Source organism: Raphanus sativus, unplaced genomic scaffold, assembly GCF_000801105.2.
Source record: "Raphanus sativus cultivar WK10039 unplaced genomic scaffold, ASM80110v3 Scaffold1034, whole genome shotgun sequence".
NCBI lineage: Eukaryota > Viridiplantae > Streptophyta > Magnoliopsida > Brassicales > Brassicaceae > Raphanus > Raphanus sativus.
Window position 1 is genome coordinate 1 of NW_026616348.1, and position 26418 is coordinate 26418.

Sequence of the window (26418 nt, forward strand, 5' to 3'; positions counted from 1 at the left end):
AATCATACAATTTCACTATATATATTTCTCATTTTTATGGTTTTCATAAAATTAAAACATCAAAGACAAATATCTTCCTCTGGTTCTTTACCTACGGAAGATGATCTAGCAAGAATATATCAAATGCCAAGTGTTGCTCTCAAGAGGAAAGAACCAGACGGTCAAACAAAAATGGTATTCACATTTATTGATTGCTCGTGAGACTATTGGTAGTTTTATTCAGATTTATAACTGCAGCTGAAACAATTTAACAAAATGCCCGTATAGCTCAGTGGTAGAGCGTCAGTCTTGTAAACTGAAGGTCCGTAGTTCGATCCTGCGTGTGGGCACTTTTTAAATTTTCCTTTTTATCAGGTTTTCTTCCAACACAAGGCATTACGTACAATGATGAAAGCTTTTTAGTTTTACCGACTCCTTACTAGTATTAAAACCTTGTGCTGTTGATCCCCTTGATCACAACAACAACCATTACGTACAATGCTTTATACTGACCATCTTTAATATTAGGAGCCGCGGTTCAAGAACCTGCAGAGGAAAAAAGTTGATGAGTATTTGGCTTCTGATTTTTTTTTTTGAAACCAATTTGGCTTCTGATTTTGTACATTCTTCATTATTCATTTCAACATTTTCTTTACAGCTCAAATGTCATAAACAAACACAATCACTGTGAATCAGATTTTATTTTATTTTTATTATCAATTCATATGTGATTGAAACTTTAGCCACTCATATTTCCCTGTTAAGAATTGTTGTTGTGGTCTCTAGTATAAACTCTCTACTTTGTGGCTGCATGGCTCCACTATCCGAAAAGTTGTACGCACTAAGATTTAGGGAAAATTAAAAAAAAAAATTAGGGAAATGGTATTTTGCTACATTCCACAAAGTAATACTATTCATTTCCATTTATATTGAAAGAAATATTTATAGAAAAAGATATGTAATTAACTCGCTCGATCTTTCTGAACTTTATTTTTAAAGATGTCTTACATTCTCGTTTTCCACTCGGTCTTACCTATTCGTTAGCCAAATTATTTTGTCATAGCATGAAGATATTCTTATACCATTTCTAAAAACTTAAACTCTTAAGTTGTTGACCAAAAATAACTCTTGAAGTAAATCTTTTACGTGTTTCTACTTCTTTGTTATTTCATAATCTTTTCACATCAATTGCATTCATATGGCAGTTAATCAGTATGAATTGAAATGTGAGACATCGGACACGAAACCACCACATTCTGTGGTTGGTCTGTTTCCAACGTCTTTTCTTATAAATAGAGAGTATAGATATTTGTTGTGATATATATCGCACACGTTTTACAAAAAAAAATTGTTTCGTTTTCTTTTGGATCCTCAATCATGATCAATTCCACTATACCAATGACTAAGTTTCTTCCTAGCAATTTTTTGGTCAATCTTGATCTCCTTTTTTGAATCTAGGTTTCTTCCTAGCAATTTTTTGTTTTCTCGTTCATAGTTGCAATGACTGTAATTGATTGGACGATACAACTTGGAGTGTAGATAAAGAAGTACCTCGCATATAATCTCTACTTGTAAGGATTCATATACAATCAGGTCCATTTTGTTAAAGCAAAAATACAAAGAGGTCTGGTCATATCAGATACATACATCTACGATCATTTTGATAAATTTGAATTGTATAGTCCTGACCAAATTTTTCTATCAAATATATGTTAAAAATCATGCATCAGAAACACATAAGATTTAATATTTGTAGAAGCAGACCAAAAAAAACAAAATTGGGACGAGACTTTTCAAAACTGGATCACAGACGAAAACTTGGTGGTATTATTTTCCTCTTTGCTAGTCTCCTTTTAGTCTTGCAAATAAAATCGTGCAAACTACATTGTTAAAACGATTACAAATAATTTTACTTAATTACATAGCTAAATACTTTTGACCAAAAGAAACATATGTAAATACGTTTATTTATAAATAGGATCGAACAAACGACAGATTAAAAGGGTTACTCATCGACGAATTTAACCCAATCAACCATTCCGAGAGACAAACTTCGCTCATTAACTACATAATCTACAAGAATACAATAACAAATCAAAATAACTTCTTCCGGATTCTGATGAAATCTTCAGCTTCTTCTTTGAATAACACTTCACTTTTCTTCTTCTTTGATTGAGACAATGAAGACATGGCTTTCGCGGACGCAACTCTTCTGACTAGAACCTTCCACTTCGTGTCCTCGACCATTTTATTGTCCTTTTCTCCTCTATTCTTAAATTGCCTACTCGAATCACAGAAAAAGTGACATTGAAATTAGATTCCAACTTCGAAAATATCTTTACAAAAAAACAAAAGATTTTAGTAAAATAGCTTTACGAAAACAAAAGTTATTTCCAGCCTTCTGATCATGACTCATCATCTAATAAGTAGGTCACCACCACAAACATATTATCATTATTATTGTCACCGAAAGTGAATATCAAACGAGATTTTACTATAGAGAAGTGAATACTTTCATCTTTAGAATCATAAAAGAAAACAAAACGTGGGTTTGCTTAATTATTATCAAAATGTCGGTTGTTTTACCTGCAAAGTGGGACACGACAAGACGCAGATTGGTCGCAGACTGAAGAATGGAGTCTAAGGAGTTGAATCATTCTCTTGCAACGAAGACAGCCTTTGCCATCGCCTCTTTTCTTGCAGACAGCAAAGTGACGTATCAGAAGTTGGAGTCCGTAACACGTCGAGAAAGCACTGCATGGACCCGTTTTGACTTGAGATGTTGACTTGTTGTTGTCTAAGTTGGACGATGGTCCGACCAACGTGCAACCATCGGTGCATATGTGCTCTATACATTCCATGGCTTCACTCAATTGCATATAAAGATTCTGTTCTCGTCTATGTCTCCGTCTTCTTTTCTTCCTCTGCAAGAAGTCAACCAAATACCTAACTATGATCAGAGGCTAATACGCACAGCCGAAATATTCGCATTAGTCCCTAGATTTTAAAGAGCTAGACGAATATCTTCAAATTGTCAAAAATATATTAAAATTATCATTAAAATGGTTATGGTCTTCTAATATGGATCAATTATAGGAGTAATTTTAGTTATACCTTCAGTCCAGATTCTTGTTTTTTAATTTTTAAATCAGGAGAGATCTCAAACAGAGGAAAAATGAAAATAAATGTTATGAGTAAAAATGTAGTTACCGATTCAGCCTCGTCAATGAATTGGAGAATGTCGAGTTCAAGCAAAGGATCGTGTTCTTGAAGAAACTTCCATCCTTCGGTTTGTTCAACGGTCTTGAACTTTGAGTGGATCAAACGCATACACTTGAGACAGAGGTCAGGTGCGTCGCAGAGCCGAGCTAGCTGGAGAACATCGACTACGTTTTCTGCCGTCAGTGTCTCACCGACGCCTTTCGTGCACCTTTGCTTCAGCTGAGGCACCATGTAAACGTGTGATAGAGCCAGCAGATGGATTCCATAATTCTCCATCTCCTTCTCGGTCAGACTAAGGAAAGGGACGAAATATGTTTAGACATTTTATACAAAGACTTGAGAAAGAACAAAACGCAATTATTCATGTTTATTAAGGATTTTCAAATAAATTGGTATAAATTCCTTATATAACTATATTTATATTTTTTTTGCATACTCTGTAATGATTAAAACATATAGTCCATGAATTTGTAATTTCAATATTAATGTTTCAATTTTGATTTTTTGATGCATAGTAACGTTTCGCTTTCCTTTTGTTTCACACGTTTTGAATATAAAAGTCCAAATCAATCGCAATCTGGTCTATATGAGAAAAGTCAAATTTGGTAAATAATTATAAATCAACCAGTTTAGTAATGTTATTTCCGACGATTTTAGTAAAAATAATAATAATAACAAATTCATTGAATTCATCCAAAAAATCATCTAAAAGTTTTATCAAAACCCTAATCATTCGTAATATTGAAAATCTGAGACGAACCTGGGAGAGTAGAGGAATCTGACAAAAACTGAAACGGCGTCGCATGGAACACCGAGAATCTTAACGACTCTTTTCGATGATCCGCCGTAACTTTTCTTCGGCTTCTTGATGATGTTCGTAAGTACCGGCGATGCAGAAGCCTGCATTGAAAGTTTAATATCAAAAGAAGAATTAAAGCCAATTCTCAAAAATAATAAAAAGAAGAAATAAGATGGAGAACGTACGAAACTGATAAGACATGCAACAAAAGGAAACTCACAAGGACCCCGGAGTGTGCCGGAATACGACGGCGACCGGAAGTGATGATGTCAACATCCGTTTCCACCAGTTCGTATGAAACGTTATCGGCTGTTAACGAAACACCGTCGTTTTGAGTAGCTGTTATGGCCATCTTAACTAGAGCAGCTTTTGGTTTGTGAGAGAGAGAGAGACAGAGGATTTTGGGTAAGTTTTGTGTGGGATGGTTTTAATTGATTGAGAAGGGATGCATCTCTGGCATTTTATAGACAGCTCAACGAAGCCTGCTCTTTTACGGTGTGTTTATGCCACGTGGCTTTTCTATTTAATAAATATCTTCTTCTTTGTCTCTGCACGCTATGAGCGTATTTGATTCTCTGTATTTTACAATCCGAAAATTTAACTGTATAGTGAAACAATATTTGAGGTGTTTAGCCTCCTCATATAAGTTTTGCTCAAAAAAAAAAAATCTCATATGAGTCATGATGAGTCATTAATAGTTAGGGTTTATCTTTAACACCAACCAAAATTCGAATAAGAGAATGTGTTTTCTCATTTTAATAAATTGACCAAAAAAACAATATATATTAAACTATAACTTTTTTACTCCAATGTTCAAGCCATATCAATCCGCAGAAGTTTAAAATTTAGTCTACATATCTTGAAATAATTACCTGCATTTTGACCACACTTAGTTATGTTACGTATATTACGAAGTGTTATGTAACACTCTTATTATAAAACAATGTGGCGTTAATATGCCTCAAACAGTTTCAAATAGCCGCATTGCCTTCTAACACAACCACAAGAAGACATTAATAGTTTTAGAAACTCTTTTTAATCCTAAAAGGCTATACCAACAGGATCTAACTAGCAATATTTTATGTGCTGAAACTGGACCTTTGACACACCAACTCTACTACAATCCATATTAAAAACTCTATTACAATCCACTGTTACTTTTACATTTCCACTAAAAGTGACCTTTAATAGTTTAATAGTATTGCTTTTGGCATCGATGACAACAAAACAAATACTCCCTCCGTTTCATAATACTTGATGTTTTAGAAGGATAATTTTGTTTCAAATTAATTGAAGTTTTGAGATTTTAAGGTTACTCTTAACTTTATTGGAAACTGTTCAACCAATTAGATTTCACAGTCTTTTTTATTATTGGTTAATTGATTTTAAAATTATATCTTTAAAATATTTTATAGTAAAAAATACAATTTTCTTAATCTTTGTGCACTATGATAAAACATCAAGTATTATGAAATAGAGAGAGTATTATTTTGGGTACCATGTAGGATGTTTGTCCCCATGAGGTCACGAATGTTTATGTTTTTAATTTATCCTACGTGGAAAAGTGATAAAACCGGTCCCAAAGTATGAAAAAGAGAGTTGAAATACTATTATTTAAACTTGAGAAAGGCCGGTTATTGCAAGTAAACCGACCCTTGCCTCTTCCCAAGAGCCACATCCTCGTCTACGTGGCTGCTTATCCTCATTCTCAAGCCCTCTTGTCTGGCCACTTGTAATTCTCTAATTCATTCATTTTTGCTAGTTGTTTATAAAATCATGTGTATAAAATGCATCATAAGCATCAAATGAGTTTAAATAAATGTTAGTTTACTATCGGAGAAGCAAAGAAAGCTCGCCGCATATAGCAGGCAAACCTAATCCAATCATAATAGTCCAGTTTAAACATTGTTATAACGACAAGTGTTCGGAGTATTGTAAGTTATATGTTTCTGTCTATAATTTTTGGTTGTGGTCGACTGAAACATATTAGTAAAATACAAATTCTTACAAAATTACATCTGACAATTAAGTTATATATATAAGATGATAAATAGGCTCTAAGACATAACTAAACGAACTCGAATCCAAAACTATGACATGTTTTTAAAAAAATAGATATCCATGCTAACTAGTTGTGTAGATATCTCACAAGGCCAGAATCCATTCTACCCACATTACAACTTGATATTTTGTAGCTTAACCAAGAGTTGTATTTACATAGTTGATTACATAATGTTTGTATGTATATTTGATAAATTAATCATGATGCGGCTTTTAGTATTCACAAATGGCTCTTTAAGAAGACTAAAAAACAAAATCCAAAACTTGTGGATAAGTTTACAGGAAAGATAAAAAGTGAAAAGTGTAACATAAACTAATGGATTTGATGATTTCATGCAAGACTCTTTCCAATACATGACAGTTTCTATTCTAAATACATAACATTTTCCAAGCATTTGAATTTAAATACATAACGGTTTATATTCTAAACTGTTTATTACTCCACTTGAATTTTTGAAGCACTGGAGATTGATGTGCATGTTATACTCCAATCTTACCCTTAGAGTTTGGACTTGACTTAGGTATATTTGTATTTTACAACGTATCATGAATCAGCAGTGTACTTTAGTGCTTATAATAATTAAACGGTTGATATATGGATATCCACAAAGTGTGTATGCTTTGACAAAAGTCCATAAAAGTATTTAGCAAAAAAAAAAGTCCACAAAACTCACCGGCATTCCAGATTCTTTATTGAAGATGATGCTGCATATGTGTTTCTATATTTTCCCAAGTTTTTTTTTGTTTGAACTAAAAGTCTAACACGAAAAAGAAAGAAACATGCGTAACACATCAAAATTTAAATATTACTTATACCTGAGATTCAAAACTAAAATTTAACCCCAAAAAATTGACCAACCCATAAACCAGGATGTCCGTTGACCTGACCAGCCTCCCTTGATCTTCGGAGGCAACCACGCCGCTGAATCCTTAATATTTTGATACATCTTCTTCTTTGTGTTGATAGAGACTTTGTTTTTTATGTTTTTCCTATAATTTTTTATGATAATTGGATAATTTTATAAATTTTTTTTTTTTTTTTTTTTTTTTTAATATATTAATTATAAATAACATCCCGAGAGTCGGGTACCGAAACAAAGCCTCCGGCTAGCTGTAGCAGAAACAGTAAACCTCACAAATAGATTAGGCTTATCGCTATAAAATTTTATTTGAACTCTACAAAATAAGCAGAATGGTCTTCACAACTTTGTGCAGCTCACAAACTTGCAATGTGGCGAGTAGTTCTGGTGCTAGCCTTTTTAATATAGTCTTCGAACTGTATGTCAAAATGAGAACAAACATGTGGACTTCACGACTACATATCATATTTCAGACAAAAATTATAAGATGACTAAATTTCATAAAAGCTCTGTGAAATTTTTTAAGAAACTTTTATCAAAAAAAATTATTAACCTTTTAAAAGGCCCCATAAATCTAAGAAAATATTAAATGACACAATAAGCAATTGAAGCCCATTAACTACAAAAGACTGTGTCTTTATCTTAGACTATGATTAATCTGGATCTGTTAACTGGAGTTTTCAGCTTCGGTTAATAAACGGTTCTTAACTTTTTTTTTTAATTTTAACTAAGAAAAGTTAAGAACGGTTTCTTAAATAAAAGATATAAGAACCATCTTTTAGTCGAAAAATGTAAAAAAAAATATCAAATCATAAGTTAAGAACCCCGACTAAAAAATCGGGGTTAATCATGTTCTTAACTAAAAAGTACGAGTCTCTCTGCCTTATTGTCCTTATCTTAACTAAAAGTAAAAGTCTCTCAGCCTTATTCTCTTTTGATAATTGTTCCATGCGTAACATGTTTCATGTCCACTGATTACGCTGCAAGCTATTAACATTGGGTTTCAGGTTAACAGAAAGCTTATAAAAGAGCAGGAAACCTGGCGAAAGAAGGCCAAGGAAGTAGAAGAGAGGTGCAAGATGTTTGCTCTTGTTAATAATGTTTACATAAACAATCATAATATATCATCCATATATAGTAGAAGAGAATGATTTTTTTTTGGTGTCTATCCAGGGAACTAAGCTGAATAGCTAGGATCAATACAGTACTGACTTGTTTTTGATATATAACAGTTACATATATTCATAGATAAGATATGTAACATTAACAGTCATAAGAAGAACAAATATGTTACATGCACTTAAAATAGATTAATTTTTGAGACGAAGACACCCACATCAAGCGAAGCTCTGTTGAATTTGTTGAATAATCGGAGGGATAATAGTTTGATAAGCTTTCTCTGTTGGGTGAGCAATGTCCCAAAACACATGTCGAGATGCATCCAAGCACGGTATCGGAGCCGCAGGAGAACAACAGCAAGGCCAAGTTGACCACGTGAATCCTAAAAGAAACCCAAATTATATTATGCATGGCGTGAAAAAAAACATTAAAAAAAAGAAATGATTAATGCAGTCACAGCTTCAATGGAAAAAATATCCAAAATAAAATAACACTAACCTGATCTTAGTGGGTTGATGACGAGTTCAAGAAGAGGATTATACATGTCAATGTAGATGGAACGAGAGCCTGGGAGCATTGAGTTCAGATTGTTTACTTTGTTTGCTAACTTCTGGTTAAAGAGTCTAGCGACTGCGTTTGCGGGTTCTAGACATATCCCTCCAATAGCGTTGCTCGCTCCTGGTAAGCAACCCAAAGGCAAAGTTCCCATAATCGCAAATTTTCTTGCTCCCAGATTATATAACTCCTAGATGTATATATATATAAATCAAATATAAGTTGATACATGTAAAATTTGGTATTGAATTTTAAAAATAACGTACCTGCATGAATGATTGAGTCCATGAAATCATCATGTCGGTGTAGGAGAAGACAGTATATCGAGTGTTCCTTGCTGGATTGGAGACAAATGTGATGCCAAGATCGTTATTTCCAGCGGAAATTACATAAACTGCATTAGAGATGATTGATCTCGTCTTCTCTTCATCTCCAGTGATGCTGTTTAGCTTTGCTATGTAAGCTTTGAAATCGTTCAATTGGTCTGGTATCCAGATAACTCCCTGTATTTAATTTGTAGTTTAATAAATATGATGAATTTGTGTATGTTACATGTAAGAACAAATCACATTTCCTTAAGTTTAAGTTACCTGAACTCTTGCGGTCATTGGATCTAAACCCGAACCACCAGAAGCAAAACTAACACCGGTTAAGATATCGTTGGGTTGAAGATCTGAACTACGATAAGCTGGTACAATGTTCTTTACTCCCAAACCTTCGGCTGCATGCATATTATTCCACCCCCAAAAAATTAAATTCTGGATTCACTTTTAATAACAAACTAAAGATTGATGAAATGTCCAGTTGCGTGAGTCTGTTCTCCAAATATAATTAATTGAACATGGTATACATCTCGTTTTAGACCATAAGTATCGCACGTCCCAATCTCCCGTCCTTAACGTGGTTTGACGTGGGTCCCGCCATTAAAAGTCCTAGACTTCCTCTATTTGTCCCTATATAAGAAACGTCCTGCGTGATTTGGTGAAAGTCCTATGTGTTTTGGTATGGGCCCCATCACAAAAGTCCCAAGCGATAATGATGCTCTTATAGCGATGTACATGTTTTAGGGGTTTAGAATCTCGTAGTTATTCTTTAAAAAAAAAAACAAAATCTCCTAGTTATTCAAAAATAATAATAATGAAAATGATACGTTATATACCAATCATATCTGTAGGAATTCTTCCATTGCCAAATCTTCCAGTGGCTTGTCGAGTTACAAAATCTCTTCCATACGGATAGAAATTGACTTTAGTTAAAGTCGTAAGGTCATTGTTGTTGCCGGTATCAAGTATTGAATCTCCAAATGCTATAACCGCTGGAATATTTCCAGCTTGAGCTACAGAACTCGATATAATCGAGACTAATACTGTTACGGTTTGAAAAAGTATAGTACTCATCATTTCAAAATGTTACTTTCTTTTCCTCTCAATTCAATATTTGATTGTGATGAAGGAATGTGATTAACAGTGCTTATGTATACATTTTAAAAACCTATTAACGGAACATAACTGTTATGATCAGTATTTTTGTTACCAAAGAGCTATATATTTAAGTAACAGTTTCCCCCAATCCATTTTTGTTACCAAAGAGGCTTTGGTCCATCTTCTATTATTCTGTTATATTGTTTCATACATACGTAACTAAGTCGGTTCAGACTGTTGATAACTCCCTTAATGGCCATGGTTTGATTGGATATGTATAATATACTGAGAAATGTGTAACAGTTATATATGTGAAAGATGTACTACACAAACAACTTGTTCTTAAGATTATTTAATTAGTAAGTCGTTTTATTAAGTGTCATGCAAGTAAACATAATGCGTCTATTCAATAAGTGCGTTGAGTTATTTGAAGGGGAGGGGGGGGGGGGGGTTGCTTCATTATATGCATTATAATGGGGGCAAGTGTGTTTCATATTGTAGCAGTAATTAATTTTGCCGATTAAATTAACTCTAGACGACACAACGACCGAAATAAAAATTAATCAACATTTGTTAACTTCTTTTAACATTAACATTTGCTCACTTTTCCTTCAAGATTATTACACAACTAGCTTTCAAGTGCTGGTTTCATTATATTATATTCCCTCCGTTTCATATCAAGTGTTATTGTTAAAAAAAAAAAATTGTTGCAAAATAAATGTCGTTTTACCTTTTTGATACATAATTTATTGATTTTATTCTGTAGATTATTTTTCTATTGGTTGAAATATAAGTAGATGTATGAGTAATTGTGTTTTTATATGGAAAATATGCAAAATTAAATGATATTTTAATCTGTGTGCAAAAGTCTCAAACGACACTTATTCAGAAACAAAAGAAGTATATTATACACACACATACACACTGGAAAGGCTATGATCAGCAGTGGGAACCCTTTTTTGCAGCTGAGTACACCCAATGCTGTAGTTATATCGCCAACGCGAAAGGACGGTCTAGCGGCTATATCACCAACGTGAGAGGACGCTAGATCGTCCTCTCACATACACACTGGAAAGGCTATGATCAGCAGTGGGAACCCTTTTTGCAGCTAAGTGCACCCAATGGTGTGGTTATATCACCAACGCGGACGGTCTAGCGGCTATATCATCCAATGCTGTAGTTATATCACCAACGCGAGAGGACGGTCTAGCGGCTAGGGTATAGAGCCTTTAGAATAGCTTGACGATTTCGTTGGCCTTGCGCCAGAAAGTGTATGCACCATAAACATTAGATCTCCTTCGGATCTCCTATTCCAGTGACTCTATTCGCTTTCAGGCGCATCCTCATCTTTTTTTTACTTACTCCACCACCCCCAACATGAGTTTATCATATATTTTTTTTATGAAATCACATCACAATGATATTGTATTTAAAGTTGAATAGAAATGTTAAAATTGGAGTACATCTTTGTTTGAAGAGCCATCAGGACAAAGAAAACGGTTGCCTTGAGAGTTGATAGTAAGATTAGCACTTCCTCCAATTGCATACATTTCTATTGGACCAATGTGTATAGTCATTGTTCACCACATGGAAATATCCATGCCGACATATATACACATAGATTACTAACAAAAATTTCATTAATCACTCTATAAAAATAAATTTATATACTATATACTGGTACTGCTCCTTTTATTCTAGTCATGTACTCACAAGAGACATGAATTTTCACCTCAAACTTCAGAATGGAGTGGGTATCAGCCTATCAGGTAGTTGTATTGGTCTCTGCCTTTTGCATGATTTATTTTGATGTAATATATAAAACTATAGTACTTCCCAATATTCAGAAATCCCTAGACTGTAGTGAGATGCTTTATATGGGATTATTGATTTTTTTTTAAATGCCAAAACCAATTTTCAGAACACTGATACGTTTGAAGTTTTTTGTAGGCGCCTTCTGTCTATTCACCAGAATGGCGGAAGCAGAAAAAATTATTATTGGGGGCAGGCATAGACAAAGGTATGGGGAAAAAAATATGAATGGGGACATAATATAAATTTGGCTTTAAATTACACTAAATTTTTTAATTTTATTGGATTCATTGCCCCCATGTTGTTGCATGTGCCTCCGCCGAGAAAGGAGTGTGCTTCCTCCTTCCACATACTCGGCGAAAAACTCATTGGTTGAAGCTAGTTCATTCACACAAGTCCAGCACCAGATGCCTGTTGAGGAGTCCCCAGAACGTCCGGATTAGCCAAAGTGCAGTTATTATGTCAAAATTAGAGACTGTAAGTTCAAATATAAATGCAAATACCATCATCCCAAAAATAGATTGCCAAAGCAATCTCAATCCTCTTTCAATGACAAGGGCTTACTCCTAAGACCTGTGAGTTTGTTTTTTTCTCCATGACAAACTTTTATTCAACACCTTAGTCCCCTTTTGTTTCTGTTACTTGTCTTTAATACTCATGCCTTTTCCATAATCTTAGGAACAGAACATGTGTACACATTACAGCCGCTATGGCATCTGCAAATTTGGTCTTGTTACATTGATAGAAAACAATAGCATTGTGTATATGAAAAGAACTGTTGTCTTTAAAATCTTATTTCCATCAAAAAAAATATTCATAGGAGGAGTCAGGTCACAAACGTATATGCTCTAATTAATAACAGTTGTTGGGCAAACCAAAAGAAGAAACAAAACTTTATAATGAACACCTATCTCATAAGGGAAAAGAAGACTGGGCAGAAGATATGGTTTTGGTAACTCATAACCCACTTTGTTGGAGATCTTCTGCGTAACTTGTTCATCTTCATAATCCTCGGATTCTTCAGAAGACGGGAGAAAATTAACGGAAGCAAAGCCATTTCTTCTGCTCAGAGAACATAAAAATCAGGGTAAGGAATCTGGAGAAAGAAGTAAGTTGTGTTGTGACAAAATAAAGGTTTAAAACTACCTTGGCTTTTGAGTTTTGTGAGTTGTCACGGTGGTTGTTTTGATCAGAGATTTGGTTTCTATGAGGTGTTGAAACAAGACTACTACCGGATGCTTTCTTGGTCTTTTTCTCGTCGCTAGCTTTGCTGAAAATGACAGTGAATCCTTCTGCGGATGCAGGGTTGTTCACATCCCATTCACCAAACTTTGGCAATGGCCTCCCTTTATTCTCCTGGGACCATATCAAACAGATTTAGTTATTATTTCACAACAGAGAGATATTGGGGGATTTGGGGTGTGTCTTTGTTCTTACCGTAGCCATTGTTGAAAGAAATATCAAGATGTAGAGAGAGAGAAAGAGAGGGAGGTGGGAGGAGAGAGAAGAGAAAGGAAGTTATAATATAGGCAAGAGACAAAAGAGAGAGAGAAACAGAAGAGGGGAACACGTAGTTGGTCGTTGACAACAGCTTTAACTTCTTTTTTGTCAAACGACAACAGCTTTAACTAAATCAAACTCATTTCCCGCGTACTTCCCCAACCGAAAAAAATAAATTAATTACTATATTAAAAATTGAGTAAATTAATGAAATAATCAACGAATTTCATATATAAGCAAAAAAATAACCTCCACAAATACTCCATATCAATCATCCACTTAATCAAATACATTTTTTATTTTTGTTGATAAAACTATTTTAGTCATGTTAACACTTAACTGTTTATTTTATGTTAACATAGAATTACTGTTTATTTCTATTAGTTAAATTTGACGGTTGACATTTGATAGGTACTAAAATAGCTTAGTCAACATATATATGACATTTTTGGTTCCAATTCTAAAAGTTGACGATTAATTAACTATTTTATTTAAAAAGGGATTACTTTAAAGTTGTAGTTTTTTCAACTCAATTAAAATGGTATACTATACTTTATGATTTTAAGCTTAAGAATATTATTTTACAAAGGGAGCCAAGTTTTATTTAAAAATGTTAAAAATAGCCCAAATCGATTTGAATTAGTAAAGGCCCATTGGGCCTAAAGTACTTTATATATCGAAACAACAAAAACAAGGAAGATCTCATAAGACAAGCTTTTCGTCGTCGTCGTCGTCGTCGACACTTAGCGTCTCTTCTCGTGTTCGATGGGAAGACTAAAGGAGTCAAGTCCCGTGATTCTCCTTCTCCTCTTTCCTCTTCTTCTTCACCAATCACTCACTAAGGTCAGGGCTCTCTACACTTCTTCTGATTTTGCTATTTTTTTTATATCTGATCTGTTATCAATGAAATCTTCTTCTCTCTCTGTATAGGTGTTGGGAGAATCTGAATCCACTAGGTATTAGCTCTATCTCTTGATTTTTAAAATTCAGACAAAACATAACCGTATGATTTTCTGTTGACTAGTGGCAGTGATGGCCTGTCTGAATTGTATTTGATTCTCTCTTTTTTTTTTGTCGTGGAACTAACTTAGATCCGGTAAGGAAGAAGGTGAGATACATTGTTCCCGAGAGAGAAGTAGAGCAGCTTGGCAGATTATACAAGATGTAAGTTTAGAGATTCTTCTTTCTCCGTACTCTGTTGAGAGAGAGGTTTTGTAATGATTTGGATTTGATTATTTGCAGTATTTAACGCCGTTTGTGGAACGGGAAAAGTACAAGATTCCAAGCACGTGCAGGCTCCATCCCGATAACGATCTCTACAGGGATCAAGAACAGCACAAGGTCCACGTGGATGTATACGAGTGGAAATGCGGTTACTGCAGGAAGAGTTTCAACGAGGAGAAGTTTCTTGACCAGCACTTCGCCACTAGGCATCATAATCTTCTCAATACGGTATTGAGATGATGCAAGCAAATATGAAAGTGCTTTTTTTGAGATGATACTTAGAGAGAACTTTTTTGCTTTTGATTTGGGTTGGTTTCAGACTGGTACAAAGTGTTTAGCGGATCTGTGTGGTGCCTTGCATTGCGATTTTGTGTTGAGTTCGAAGAAGGGTAAGAGCAAGTGTAACCCTGCAGCTGCTGCTAAAAACCGTCATCTCTGCGAGGTTTTGCTTTTCTTTATTCTTTTCTAGTTTAGTTGTTTTCTCCAAGGAAGCTTACTTTGAGTGGTTATTGTTTTATTCAGAGTCTTGCTAATACTTGTTTCCCGGTGAGTCAAGGTCCTGCCGCTAGTCGTCTTCATGGTAATGAGAAGTCTTTCAAAGTGAATCTTTTGCTCGTTAAAAGTACTACATGTCTCCTGAATTATCCTGTTTGGTTTTTTGATTTTTCTGTGATTGAAGAACACTTCTTGAGACAATTCTGTGATGCTCATACCTGCACTGGCAAAAACAAACCGTTTCCTAGAGGAGGCAAGGTAAAGATCTGTCAAGTCTTCTTCGCAGTTACTATTGTTTCTTTTTAAGCACATTGAAAGAAACCAAATAGCATATGAGTCTTATGTTAATTCTTGCAGAAGAAATCGGGTGTGTTCTACCTAGCTGTATCGATACTGACCTTGATGCTACTCCCCCTCTTCTACCTGCTGGTCTTCTTACACCAAAGGTACTCTTCTCTGTGTCATTGCTTTGTCATTCATGAGTCTTTGTTCACTTTGTTTCTATTTGTCTTTACAGAGAAAAGAGAACTGGAGCACAAGTGTTGCGTCGGATTGTTAAAACTGGAAAGAAAACAAAGCCGTCTTAATAAGATGGTCATTTTCTCAATGGCTTGTTGAATATGCGCAAAGGAGAGTGTGTCACTTTCGGGGGTTATGAAGCTGAGTTACTATGGATGTCAAATGAGGTTTCCAAAGACAAATATGATACTTGTGTAAGCTTTGTAGAAACAGATTCATTTTCACAGGAATAGGAAATAGTGGTCTCTCTATAATCTTATCGAATCTTCTTCATACATATTAATGATAACATCCGGTCTGGAATACAAAACAAAGCTTGCAGTGTTGTTAGTAGCTCTATAACTAAGCAGACATGGATTTCATCAGAAGAAACTTGATACTCGAATTTTTAAAAATATATTTGACTTCAAAATCTTATTTTATGTAACATAACAGAAAAATATAATTTTTACTTTTTTCCTCGATTAGTAATCAATCAGCCTATTTAATATTTAACTATTACATGTGTAAAATTATTTGTAAAATTGAAATCAAAATAGTTAATATTCAAAAATTGACAAAAATTTGGTAGTTTTCCATTTCAATATTTTTAGAAATTCAATTGAAACGACATCGTTTCGTCAGATAAAAAAAGTATTTATAGTTAGAACGCCGTCGTTTTTCGCTAAAAAGTTCGATGGCTTCCCTCTCCGAAGTCTTTTCTCGTCTCCTCACGCCGTCTCTCTCGCGGTCCCCACCGAGCCCGAAACCTCCTACAGTGACTAGACCATCTCACCAGCTCTCCTTCAACAACAACAACCGCGTGGCGTACCCTTCGCTGGCGAACGCGAATCTCGTCTTCTTCAAGTCGGGGAACTACAACGTGGAGGTGGTGCCCAAAGACGGAGAGTCCGAGGAGCAGCTGGTGAACGACTTCAAGAGATCGGTGTTCAGGGCGGGCGTGCTGCAGGAGACGAGGAGGCGAAGGTTCTTCGAGAGCTCTCAGGAGAAGAGGAAGCGTAAGACCAAAGAAGCTGCCAAGAAGTATCGTAAACGGTCAGCTTCTCTTTCCTTCTTCTCTCTCTCTCTCGGTTTTAATGTGAAATTGGTTAAGTTAGAATAGATTTTGATTTTTTTTACAGGAGGCCGAACCCTAAACCGAAATCGTATTCAGCTCCGGAAACCCCTAAGAGCAGAAGAGAAGTTGACGAGGATGATGATAACTGGGAGCTTCCTCCTGAGGAAATTGAGATTCCGTATACCAACGGTTTTTCTAGAGATTAAACCAGAAATTAAAATTGAGATTCCGGTTTAATGAAACGAATATAGTCCCCACTAGTTTGTAGAATTGTAGGTATGCTGCACTCTCTCTTGAGATGTTTTGTAGCTTAACTCGCCTAACCCCCAAGCTAGTTAGAGTTTTTCCGAGGAGTCTTTATGTTTCCAAGTTAGATGTCTGGTGTAGTTTCCCGCCCCCCCACTTGTTTTCAGGATCTTTCTACTGCAGATTCTTCAGGTCTCAGCATATCTTATTATTTAAAGCTGGCGACGACATAGAGGTGAATTTGAATGTTAATTTTGTTATGGGGTAGAAGAGTTCAAAGCTGTTGGAAAGCCGTTCTGGAGACATTATATGGTACACTAGACACTATAATCTTCTGAATATGGTATGCTACTCTGTGTTTTTATGTTTCTCTGTCTTTGGGATGGTAGTTGAGAGCTGATACTAGAAAACTTACTTGAATGCTTCGGACTGATACAAAGTGTTTAACAGATCTTTATTTTGGGGTCTTCACTAAAACACAAGGCCGGTCATGAATATCATATGATGTAGCCCATTAGTTACTCTGTCATAACTAATATGTGTATTCAACGTTATTTTTGGTGGCTTGTGATTGTGAAGAATGGTATTTTAGCCAACCTATGCAAATGTAGTTGGATGACCGTGGCTCTTTACACTACTATTAAGTGATGTAATGTGATTAAAAAACTTTATAATCATCAAAAGACATACACATATACAACTTTCTTTTAACTTAAAAACATAAACGTGAGAGTGCAATTAAAGCATCATAGGTCTATAGAGAGAAGAGAACCAACAAGATCCTAACAGAAAGAAACAAGCAGTAGACTAGAAACAACAACAAAAAACATATGTTCAAGGTGAGATATAAATAACCAAAGTTCAGCACTAGAGATACTTCTTGTTACACGGTGGCCATCTGTATATCATCGTGACCGTTCATCGATCAACACTCGAGTCTAATGCAAGGCCGGTTTTGGACTCAGTCGGATAACGTTACAGACACAAAGCGGCCTTAACGTCAAGCTTCCACGCAAAACCTCCACCGTCCATCCTCCACACGTCACAAGGCACCGTGACTGATCCTCTTTCACGATCTTGACACGTATACTGTAGTCTCACTCTGCATGTGAACGCCGGGTACGTTAGCATGGGCCTCTCCTTCATCACCAACCTTACGATCACGTGAAAGTTATCATAACTTATCTCCGGTGCACCGTCCTCCACCGGAATATTAATATCTTCCTTCGCCATCTTCTTATAAGCCTCGTTGGTCCACGTGACTCTCCCGGCACCGTCCGATATAAACCCTGGACAAGCGTCTCTAACCAGATTCATCTTCCTCTCCTCATCGGTCTTCCCTAATCCATTACCGTTGTTCCAAGCGTCGGTCACACGCTCCACCGTCACACACGACGATACCACCACCGTCCTTTGCGAGATCTCCGCCGTCTTGTACGGTGTTGGCATACCACCGTCTCCGCCGCTGAAGCTCAGCCACAAAGGACCGTTTTGCTTCTGCTTCTTCTCCACTGGAGGAACATTCAGATCTTGAAAACCTCGTGTCTCTGGTAAAAGAGACAAGGTAACAGCGGTTGTAGTGTTCGGTATCTTCCTCTTGTTGCACTTACGGGAGTTAACGCCTGAACTCTCCTTATGATACTTCCTCTTTCCTCTCTTGGTGTTACCGGAGAGGTCGGAGCTGCCACCGCTCGTTGTAGCGGAGCCATACTTTCCGGCGCCGGGAGATAGGCATCCGCCGTCGCTGGATGGTTTAGGAGCAATTGGTCGGAACCGAAGCATGATTCGGTCAGCTTTGGAGAGACCGTAGCGACCACCGTAACCACCATATCTTGCTATGCAACATCCTCCTCTAACGTCCATCTCTCTATGTTTCCCTTTGTATCTATCTATAGAGTGTTGGGGAAAAGCTTTAATGAAGCTGGTGAGTAGTGAGAATGCTGAAGAGGTGTGAATGGTTTTTATAGGAGGTTGATGATGACAAGTGTTTGGTCGATACGCGTGTGTTTGTCTACAACACGGGCTTATCACCGTCGCACATGGGTTTTTGATCCTATGAAATGCTTGGAAAATTATTCAAATTAATTTTAATACATAATATTCATGAACAGAGAATGTTTAATACGCTGCATTATTCACATTACTGTTAAGCTATCCAAGTGTTTCTGATCATCTCAAAATTAAAATTTTCGATGCATTTAAAATTCTACACAAGTAGATATTTAAATAATTATTTTATAAAATATATTAAAAATATTATATATAAAGTAAGCAATATTTTAATTCTTTTGTAACAAAGATTTAAGAAATGTTGTACTTTTAGTAAAAATATCTTGGTTTTTAATTTGAGAGCATGATTATCATGATATGATGGAAGAGCATGATTGTTTCTAAAAGAAAAAAATATTAAAACTAAAATTATGTTTTTATTTTTATTTTTATTTCTTCAAAAATAATATAACCAACAATAAACTGACAAATATATACTTGGAGTCTTTAAGGGTATCTTCAAAGTTCCTAAATGAGATTTAATTTCTCTCCCTCCTCTTTCATCCCTTTTCATTATTTTTTTTTTGTTGAGATATTGCTTTAATTTCTCTCCCTCCTCTTTGATCTTGATCTTAGCACAAAACCGGATATATTTGAGACTTTATATGGTTTCGGCCTATATAAGAGGAATGGTAACTAAACATAGAATTTGGTTTTCTGTAATTAATTACTAAACATGTAACTAAAGTTGATTAGTTAATAATCACTTTGACTCATGTGTTTACTACTTTAGTACTTGAACTGGTTTTGTTTGGCCTAAAAGCAGATATTTTGTTCATTAATTATTTTTAATTAAAAAGAAGATTACGTACAGAATTTGCGTTTGCATTGAGCAGTTACGGATTCCCTTAGTAAATACTAAATTTAAAAAATCTAGAGTTTAACTTCATACGTGAGCAAGGAATTTTTCGAACTATTAGGTGTTGAATTTTGGTCCAGTTCATTACTCAGTGGAACATAGTGTTTGAAAAACTTCTTCCCGAGGAACATGTTCAAACTCATTTGCTATATAATCTTTCAGCTAGCTTTTATGATTTTGACCCTTGTGTTTTTACTACTTGTTCATTGTCGAAAGGAGAAGTTTGACACCCAATGTTTTTTTTGTTTGTGTAAATGTTAAGAAAATGCTTACCACTATACTACAAACTAACAGGGAGTTGTTATTTTATCTCTATTCTTCTTCTTTTCTGGATAAAACCCCAAATGTAGCTGTGGTTTCAAACTTTCAATTAATCATGACGTGGTAGAAAATAGTATATCGCAATGAAAGAAAAAAAGGCAATGTTAGGCATGGTCCAAGAGATGAGGGGTTCGGTTCATATAGTATCATTGACCAATTCTGATATTAATTTAGTGGAATCTTAATTAACTAAAGGTGATCGTGACTCTAGATCTCAAAATCTTAATTGAGGGGACAAGATCAATGATCTCATCTCTAAAGACGAATCTGTGCCAATAGAGTTAGGTCACCTCTTTCTAGAAAAAGAAGGAACAATACTAATTTAACATTTGAGATTGTTGAAAATAAAGAAGATAAGTGTCTTTCCTGTCAAACATTTGTATCAAATAAGCACTTTATATCTAATTTCCACGTAGCATAAGATAAGTTGTTATTCTTGACATACAAAATTGAAGGGTGTTCATATTTACAAAAGTGTTGTAGTATTAAAACAGCAAAGAGACGGAATACAAACGTCGTCCTATCCCATTCGGGAAAGTTATAGACATTCACATAATAATAGATCTTATATTATTTTTTTGTAACTTAATATAATCATATAGATCTTATATTGATATAAAATAACAAGAAACCATAGAATAAAAGTAGATTCAGAAGGGAGTTCGAAGGAGCGATGGCATCTAGAAAATATGATGGGTTTGTGTTGCGTTGTACTTTGCATGGGAACACGCAAGGGGACACGTTGTGACATGTAATTAGCCACGGTATTAGCTGAACATCTTATTAAATTAATTAATCTGGCTTAATAATTAGTCTATCCTATATAGGATTGTTCAAATGGAAAGTGGGACGAAACTGATGTTGAGACCTGAGAGTTAGGTTTGGTTCTTGTAATTAGCATTCGATCTCATCTTAAACAATAAAACAAACACACTCACAAACTAGTATGTTTATGCAGTTTTTTAAATGGTAGTACATACTTATATATTAAATACAAAAGAGTTCTAGTGGTTTCACTTTATATACGTCCCTATAGATAGTAAGTGTAAAGAATATGCCATACTTTCTAAAAGAAGAAGGATGCAAACATATATAATCTTCTGGGTTGGATCAGATCAATTATACATGGCCTAAAGACATTGATTAATACGTATATAAGATCGAATAAGTATTAAATTAAAAGTATTATCACATCTCACCTACAACATCTCTACCTAATTATATAATTACAATTATCTCGAAAAGACAAAAACTAGCCAGCAGTTTCAGCATAAACCACCATATAAACATGTTCAAATGTCTAGTGCACGCCGTGCCGTGCACACTGGGTTAAAAAAAGGATTAGAATTTTCGATTATTATAAACATTTTTGAACAAATTAATATAGACCTATTGTCCAGTGATTTAATAAGAAGATGGGGATGAGACTAAGTACTATTATCCATTAACGACTATATATCTCCGTTTTATAATAGCCTCGAATTTGATGTGCTGAGCAATACATATACAACCTGACGAGTATTATTTTATAAAAATAGGACAAGTACTTAGTACTCAAGAATAAACCCTGCATGTTCCACCAACCATAATCCAACAACGCAGGATATGTACATATATAAAGAGTTCGAAAACAGAAAAAAAGGTTGGACCGAATCACCACAAAACCATGCCCAAGAACACTAATTGGGGAAAGTGGCTGAATGAGTTTGAGCCACGTGTGGATTTGTTTGTGTCGTAGTCAGTAAAGTAGAAAAAAACTTATGTGTGATGTCTCAATAAGGGCGTTGAAACTGGTCATTTTGTCTTTGGCACATGTACATTTATGGAAAGGAGGAGCCATGACTAGAGCACTCTTTGGTTTATTCCTTCTTTAAAAAAATGTTTTCATAACTCTTACCTTAGTTTATTTTATTCTAAACTAAAAGAAAATTAGTAGTTTAACAATTTTAAAATTCGTATGTTACTCTAAATTTCTATGCCGAGCGACATAAATCAATGTATATTTCAGTGTGTGTAATATTTTCCTTTTTGGTAAAAAAGTTAAATCAGTGTACAGTCGTTAAGTTTTTGAGTACTAATTACCTCAGAAAAGTAAAATTTAAACAGACGATTGCCGGTTACTTAAACTACTTTGTCATTATTTTATATTTTAGTGACAATTATATTTATATTCAATATAAATAAAAAGGAAAGAGTTCATAAAATCATAAAATATAAACATTAGTTAATTTTGTGATAGTCTCATATAAAATATATTTATGATGTGTTTGTATAGACTTTGACATTGGCTGGCGGTTGTATAAACTGTCATGTAAAACTGATATCTTATTCACTTATGATTTACAACAAGAAAGAACAACCAGTTAATAGAAAATACATTTGTTTTTTTATGATAAATATTTTATATCTTTTGCAACTATCTTTGTTATAAGTTTTTAATGCATTTCATAAAGACTTATAAACACATTGAGACATATAAATATGTATGCCACCAATTATAAGGTGACGATTTAAAAACTTATTAGACTGTGTTAGAAATAAATTATGATTTTTATCATTCTAAAATTTTATCATTGAAAAATCATAATTCTAGACGGTTACCTTTTCACTACAGAAAAATTATAAACTCATTAGATTCAAAGAATATAAAAGATCAAATCATTTTGTACTGTTGTATAATTAATCACTGGCGATGCATATGCATAAGAAGAAGATAAGATGGAGAAGTTTGTACCTCGAATGAAACAAAACATAAAATGAATGATTTATTTATTATTTATGTTTAAGTTTGTATGTATATATATATATATAGTTTATCAGTGACGATACTACATGTAAATATGCAAACACATTTTAGATACTATGGCTTTAATTTCAAAATAAATTCGACATGTATTTTAAAAGTGTGGATGTTATAATATTTATTGTGTGGATGGACAATAACCAAGTACTTAACCAAGTACTAGACAAGTCCAACAAGTATAAGAGGAAGTTCAAGGAGGTTTACATCTGGTTTACTTCGGTCCGTCTACATTCCGGTTCGAGATCAGAAGATTCAGTCAACCTCGTTATCATCACCTTGATCAAGTCTTCATGTATGACATTAATATAGTTAAGAGTAGTTAATGTGTAGATTTATTTCTTTGTAAAGCATTTGTAAACTCTTGTATAAACCACTATATAAAATGGTGTTGGATAATGAGAAAGAACACAACATTCCTCACAATTCACTCTCCACATTTCACACAGATTATAACACGTTATCAGCACGAGAAAACTCTCTCTACCTGAGCAGTCTCTCTCCACCGGAGCTCTCTTTTTTCCGGTCACAAAATCCTAATTCCAGGCGCAACTTTAAACCGCCGTATCTCTCAAACCCTGTGGAGCCAGACGACGATCTACCTATCAATCTGAAGCTCAAGATGAGAGGAATCCGTTGCCGAAGACAGCTTGTCGATCTGATCTCTGACGCGTCGTCAATTACATAAACAATACACGCCGCCAGACCACCTTTCTCTCCGCCGGAAAACCAAGTTCTCTCTCAATTCCGGCCGCTTCTCAGCCTTTCTCTTTTGGTGGTCCTTTCAGATTCATTTGGTGAAAAGGTAAACAAGATCATAACTTTAAAATCTTAGAACACCATATATTTGAAAAGAAATCTAAGGATTTATATGAATCCATAATATTAAACTTGTTTCTATGATCCATTGATCCATAAGAAACTTGATTCTGAATTATTTTGAATCCATAAAAGTTATAATTCTCTAAAGGTTCTAAGAGCACCCCCATCAAAGGTTCATGGGGGAGTTCACACGTTTCTCAAAAAAAAAAAAATATTAAAATAATGAACAGTGACGAACTCGGTTGGTTGGAGTTCGTCGGGATGAACCCGGGTCGCCACGAGTTCGCCACGTGGCGGCCTTCTAATGGTCAGTTTTTTTTTTTTTTAGAAAAAAAATGAAAAATAAAAAAAAAAAAAAAAAAAAAATAAAGTTGTGAACCACAAGGGGGGTTCACTGATGGTGAGCTCTAAGTATCAAAACAGATTAATCATCTAAGATCTATTATGAAGCTTTTCTAAAAACTATTTGAATCATAAAATTATTAGAAAAATCTTAAAACCTTAAGCCTTAAAATTCGCTGTTCCTTTTCTCTCTAATTCATCCGGCCTTAAATCCGGATTGTCTAAAGGATCAAAACCTATAAATAAATCCTTTGATCATCCGCATCACCAGCTGTTCAAGCAGGTTGTATAAGTCGGCTATCAACACCCTAAGCCAAATCGATTTGATCCTTTGTGATCAGTCAAACTCAAAATAAAATCGAAATTAAACATACATTCATTACATATCTTTGAATATTGATGTTTGCTTTGTAACTGTTAAATTTTATGATTTTTATAAATGCAAAATCAGATTTTATAAATGCATATTTTATTTAATGAATGCATATTTTGACTGAAAATGTTTATAAAAGTTTTATAATATATAGTCTTGATTTTAAATTGATATGTCATAAGATAGAATAAATTGTATGAAATCATTTGATCATATATGTTGATAGCTAAATAATTGAACCAACCTTGAATAGATTTCATATCATATTGAATATTGATCATATAGGTTGCTAGTTAAATATTGATCTAGTACAATGCTTGAAACTGATGATTAAAATTATAATCTTGTTGCATACTTATAGCATCAGTTTAGTAAATTTGAATCATCTTGAATCATCTTGAACCAACTTTGAATGCAATTGTCATATTGTTTAAAATCTGATCATGCATATTTGTCATATTGCTAAGACTGATTTTATGTTTGTACATCATTGACAATCCTGTAATAGTTCATATAAATTAAATGGTTCATATTGCTTGCATCTAAATGATTCTCACTGCTTGCATATAATTAGACCAAATCATTTTCATTTTAACTTAGCATGTTTGCTTTGATTGAAATTATAAACCTGTTTAACCGAGCAAATATGGATAAGTAAATTGTTAGATCATTCACATATCATGAACTGATCATTTCCATGTATCTTCTTGTCATATAGTTTTATTAAGGATTAACATGCTTGCTTTTATTCATATCATAAACCAGCTTTGAAACCAATTGATTAAAAATCTAATTGAAATTGGTTTAGACATTTTCTTGTCTTGGTTTACTCTGTAAGAGGGAATAGATCGGTTATTGAAAACCAAATATCCTCATGCATTAAGAATCACATTTTATTGTTTTTGGTCCAATTCTTAGGACAGAACATACATCTGATTAGTTCTTGATCCATGCATTTATCATTCGACCATTGTGATTGATTTTCATCCATATTGCTTGATCTTATTTAAAATAATGATTGATCCTTATTCAAATTCAAAAGGGCTTGGAAACCCTATATGAAATTATATACATATATATAATCAATCCAAATTTGAATTATGATTAAAAGGATCACTAAATGCAATGATCCATTGATCATTGTCATACTAGAATTTCTTAAAGCAATTTATTATATGATTTGGGGGAAGCCTTATTAATCATTATTAAATCATATAAATTAAATCATATAAATTAAAGGCTTTTATTGCTTACATAAATTCTTGGTGCTTGAAAGCAATGTTAAATATTCAGATGTTGAAAAATCATTTTGAAATCTAAATATTGGTGACTATATTCTAAATTTCTCACTTTTGAGATAGATACAATGCGATTTTCTTAATCATATGCCATCACCTTACTGAAGTCTCAATGATCAATATCTCACTATTGAGATCCTCTGGACCTTTTGGATAGATCTAAAATCCAGAAATGATCACCATATAATGGTGATATTACTAAAGGCCCTATATGATTTGAGGGACCTAAAGACCCAAGACTATAAGTCTGTGGATGAGTATAACTCGGCTCTATTCATGATAGTCTCAATGTTGAAACTGTGTGGAGAGACTATGGCTGACATATTTAGAGAAGAAATTCTCTACATTCCACAAGCAATGTTTTGCTTCAGCAATAATACCGAGAAAAGGGTTCTCCACATATGCAAATTTAATTTCTTGTTTGTTGCTTGCTAAGCAAAACAATGAGTTACTCATGAGGAATAGTGAGATGAGGCCTCCTGGATTTTAGGCATTGCCTAAGGCATATACGGCCACAAAGCCATATGAAGAGTCAAACTATGGCCATGTGAAAGGCCATGGAAGAGGCAAGGGTGTGCGTAGATATCACCCACAGTCACTCCATAGTCGAGGCCAAGGCCAAGATTATCAACCTAGTCATGGGTATAAGTCCGATTTTAATACCCATGCCTCGACCAAATCAGCT

At 34.5% G+C, this 26418-nt stretch overlaps 6 protein-coding genes and 1 non-coding gene across 8 annotated transcripts; 3 read left to right on the forward strand and 4 right to left on the reverse strand.

The window, feature by feature from the left end:
• Positions 1 to 257: 257 nt before the first annotated feature.
• TRNAT-UGU (transfer RNA threonine (anticodon UGU)) lies at positions 258 to 329 on the forward strand. Its single transcript has one exon. It is a non-coding gene; the product is annotated as a tRNA-Thr (tRNA).
• A 1601-nt stretch (positions 330 to 1930) lies between these two features.
• On the reverse strand, positions 1931 to 4440 carry LOC130503589 (BTB/POZ and TAZ domain-containing protein 1-like). Of its 2 annotated transcripts, none has more exons than XM_056998209.1 (5): positions 4221 to 4440; positions 3962 to 4101; positions 3190 to 3493; positions 2566 to 2903; positions 1931 to 2260 (listed from the first exon to the last, which is right to left on the reverse strand). In XM_056998209.1, exons 1-5 carry the CDS (start codon positions 4350 to 4352, stop codon positions 2074 to 2076), a joined length of 1101 nt encoding a protein of 366 aa, XP_056854189.1. In that variant the 5' UTR covers positions 4353 to 4440; the 3' UTR covers positions 1931 to 2073. The 2 variants fall into 2 exon arrangements, with proteins under 2 accessions (XP_056854189.1, XP_056854190.1); XM_056998210.1 differs by having other exon boundaries at positions 4186 to 4326.
• Positions 4441 to 8258: 3818 nt separating this feature from the next.
• LOC108829052 (GDSL esterase/lipase At5g63170) lies at positions 8259 to 9992 on the reverse strand. The gene is made up of 5 exons (XM_018602709.1): positions 9755 to 9992; positions 9186 to 9316; positions 8862 to 9098; positions 8539 to 8785; positions 8259 to 8422 (listed from the first exon to the last, which is right to left on the reverse strand). The coding sequence occupies exons 1-5, from the start codon at positions 9990 to 9992 to the stop codon at positions 8259 to 8261; spliced, it is 1017 nt and encodes a 338-aa protein (XP_018458211.1).
• A 2665-nt stretch (positions 9993 to 12657) lies between these two features.
• LOC108829049 (protein NOI4-like) lies at positions 12658 to 13344 on the reverse strand. The gene is made up of 3 exons (XM_018602706.2): positions 13266 to 13344; positions 12975 to 13184; positions 12658 to 12890 (listed from the first exon to the last, which is right to left on the reverse strand). The coding sequence occupies exons 1-3, from the start codon at positions 13272 to 13274 to the stop codon at positions 12867 to 12869; spliced, it is 243 nt and encodes an 80-aa protein (XP_018458208.1). The 5' UTR covers positions 13275 to 13344; the 3' UTR covers positions 12658 to 12866.
• Positions 13345 to 14017: 673 nt separating this feature from the next.
• Positions 14018 to 15820, forward strand: LOC108829038 (uncharacterized). The gene is made up of 9 exons (XM_018602692.2): positions 14018 to 14171; positions 14259 to 14284; positions 14420 to 14492; positions 14571 to 14780; positions 14872 to 14994; positions 15075 to 15132; positions 15232 to 15305; positions 15405 to 15493; positions 15565 to 15820. Exons 1-9 carry the CDS (start codon positions 14094 to 14096, stop codon positions 15632 to 15634), a joined length of 801 nt encoding a protein of 266 aa, XP_018458194.2. The 5' UTR covers positions 14018 to 14093; the 3' UTR covers positions 15635 to 15820.
• A 307-nt stretch (positions 15821 to 16127) lies between these two features.
• On the forward strand, positions 16128 to 17435 carry LOC130503591 (30S ribosomal protein S21, chloroplastic-like). The gene is made up of 2 exons (XM_056998212.1): positions 16128 to 16601; positions 16688 to 17435. Exons 1-2 carry the CDS (start codon positions 16243 to 16245, stop codon positions 16827 to 16829), a joined length of 501 nt encoding a protein of 166 aa, XP_056854192.1. The 5' UTR covers positions 16128 to 16242; the 3' UTR covers positions 16830 to 17435.
• Positions 17436 to 17552: 117 nt separating this feature from the next.
• LOC130503590 (uncharacterized) lies at positions 17553 to 18785 on the reverse strand. Its single transcript, XM_056998211.1, has one exon. It carries the CDS (start codon positions 18730 to 18732, stop codon positions 17845 to 17847), a length of 888 nt encoding a protein of 295 aa, XP_056854191.1. The 5' UTR covers positions 18733 to 18785; the 3' UTR covers positions 17553 to 17844.
• Between the last annotated feature and the right edge of the window lie 7633 nt (positions 18786 to 26418).

Excerpts from the sequence above, each read along its gene's own strand:
- LOC130503589 (XM_056998209.1), bottom strand. The coding sequence starts at position 4,352 with ATGGCCATAACAGCTACTCAAAACGACGGTGTTTCGTTAACAGCCGAT. Across the intron at positions 3,494-3,961 it reads AGATTCCTCTACTCTCCCAG|TCTGACCGAGAAGGAGATGG; the intron begins GTTCGTCTCAGA and ends CCCTTTCCTTAG. Across the intron at positions 2,261-2,565 it reads TGTCGTGTCCCACTTTGCAG|GCAATTTAAGAATAGAGGAG; the intron begins GTAAAACAACCG and ends TGATTCGAGTAG.
- LOC108829052 (XM_018602709.1), bottom strand. The coding sequence starts at position 9,992 with ATGAGTACTATACTTTTTCAAACCGTAACAGTATTAGTCTCGATTATA. Across the intron at positions 9,099-9,185 it reads CAATGACCGCAAGAGTTCAG|GGAGTTATCTGGATACCAGA; the intron begins GTAACTTAAACT and ends AATTAAATACAG. Across the intron at positions 8,786-8,861 it reads GGACTCAATCATTCATGCAG|GAGTTATATAATCTGGGAGC; the intron begins GTACGTTATTTT and ends ATATACATCTAG.
- LOC108829049 (XM_018602706.2), bottom strand. Across the intron at positions 12,891-12,974 it reads CACAAAACTCAAAAGCCAAG|AAGAAATGGCTTTGCTTCCG; the intron begins GTAGTTTTAAAC and ends TTCTCTGAGCAG.
- LOC108829038 (XM_018602692.2), top strand. The coding sequence starts at position 14,094 with ATGGGAAGACTAAAGGAGTCAAGTCCCGTGATTCTCCTTCTCCTCTTT. Across the intron at positions 14,493-14,570 it reads CTTGGCAGATTATACAAGAT|TATTTAACGCCGTTTGTGGA; the intron begins GTAAGTTTAGAG and ends GATTATTTGCAG. Across the intron at positions 15,133-15,231 it reads TGCCGCTAGTCGTCTTCATG|AACACTTCTTGAGACAATTC; the intron begins GTAATGAGAAGT and ends CTGTGATTGAAG.
- LOC130503591 (XM_056998212.1), top strand. The coding sequence starts at position 16,243 with ATGGCTTCCCTCTCCGAAGTCTTTTCTCGTCTCCTCACGCCGTCTCTC. Across the intron at positions 16,602-16,687 it reads GCCAAGAAGTATCGTAAACG|GAGGCCGAACCCTAAACCGA; the intron begins GTCAGCTTCTCT and ends TTTTTTTTACAG.
- LOC130503590 (XM_056998211.1), bottom strand. The coding sequence starts at position 18,732 with ATGGACGTTAGAGGAGGATGTTGCATAGCAAGATATGGTGGTTACGGT.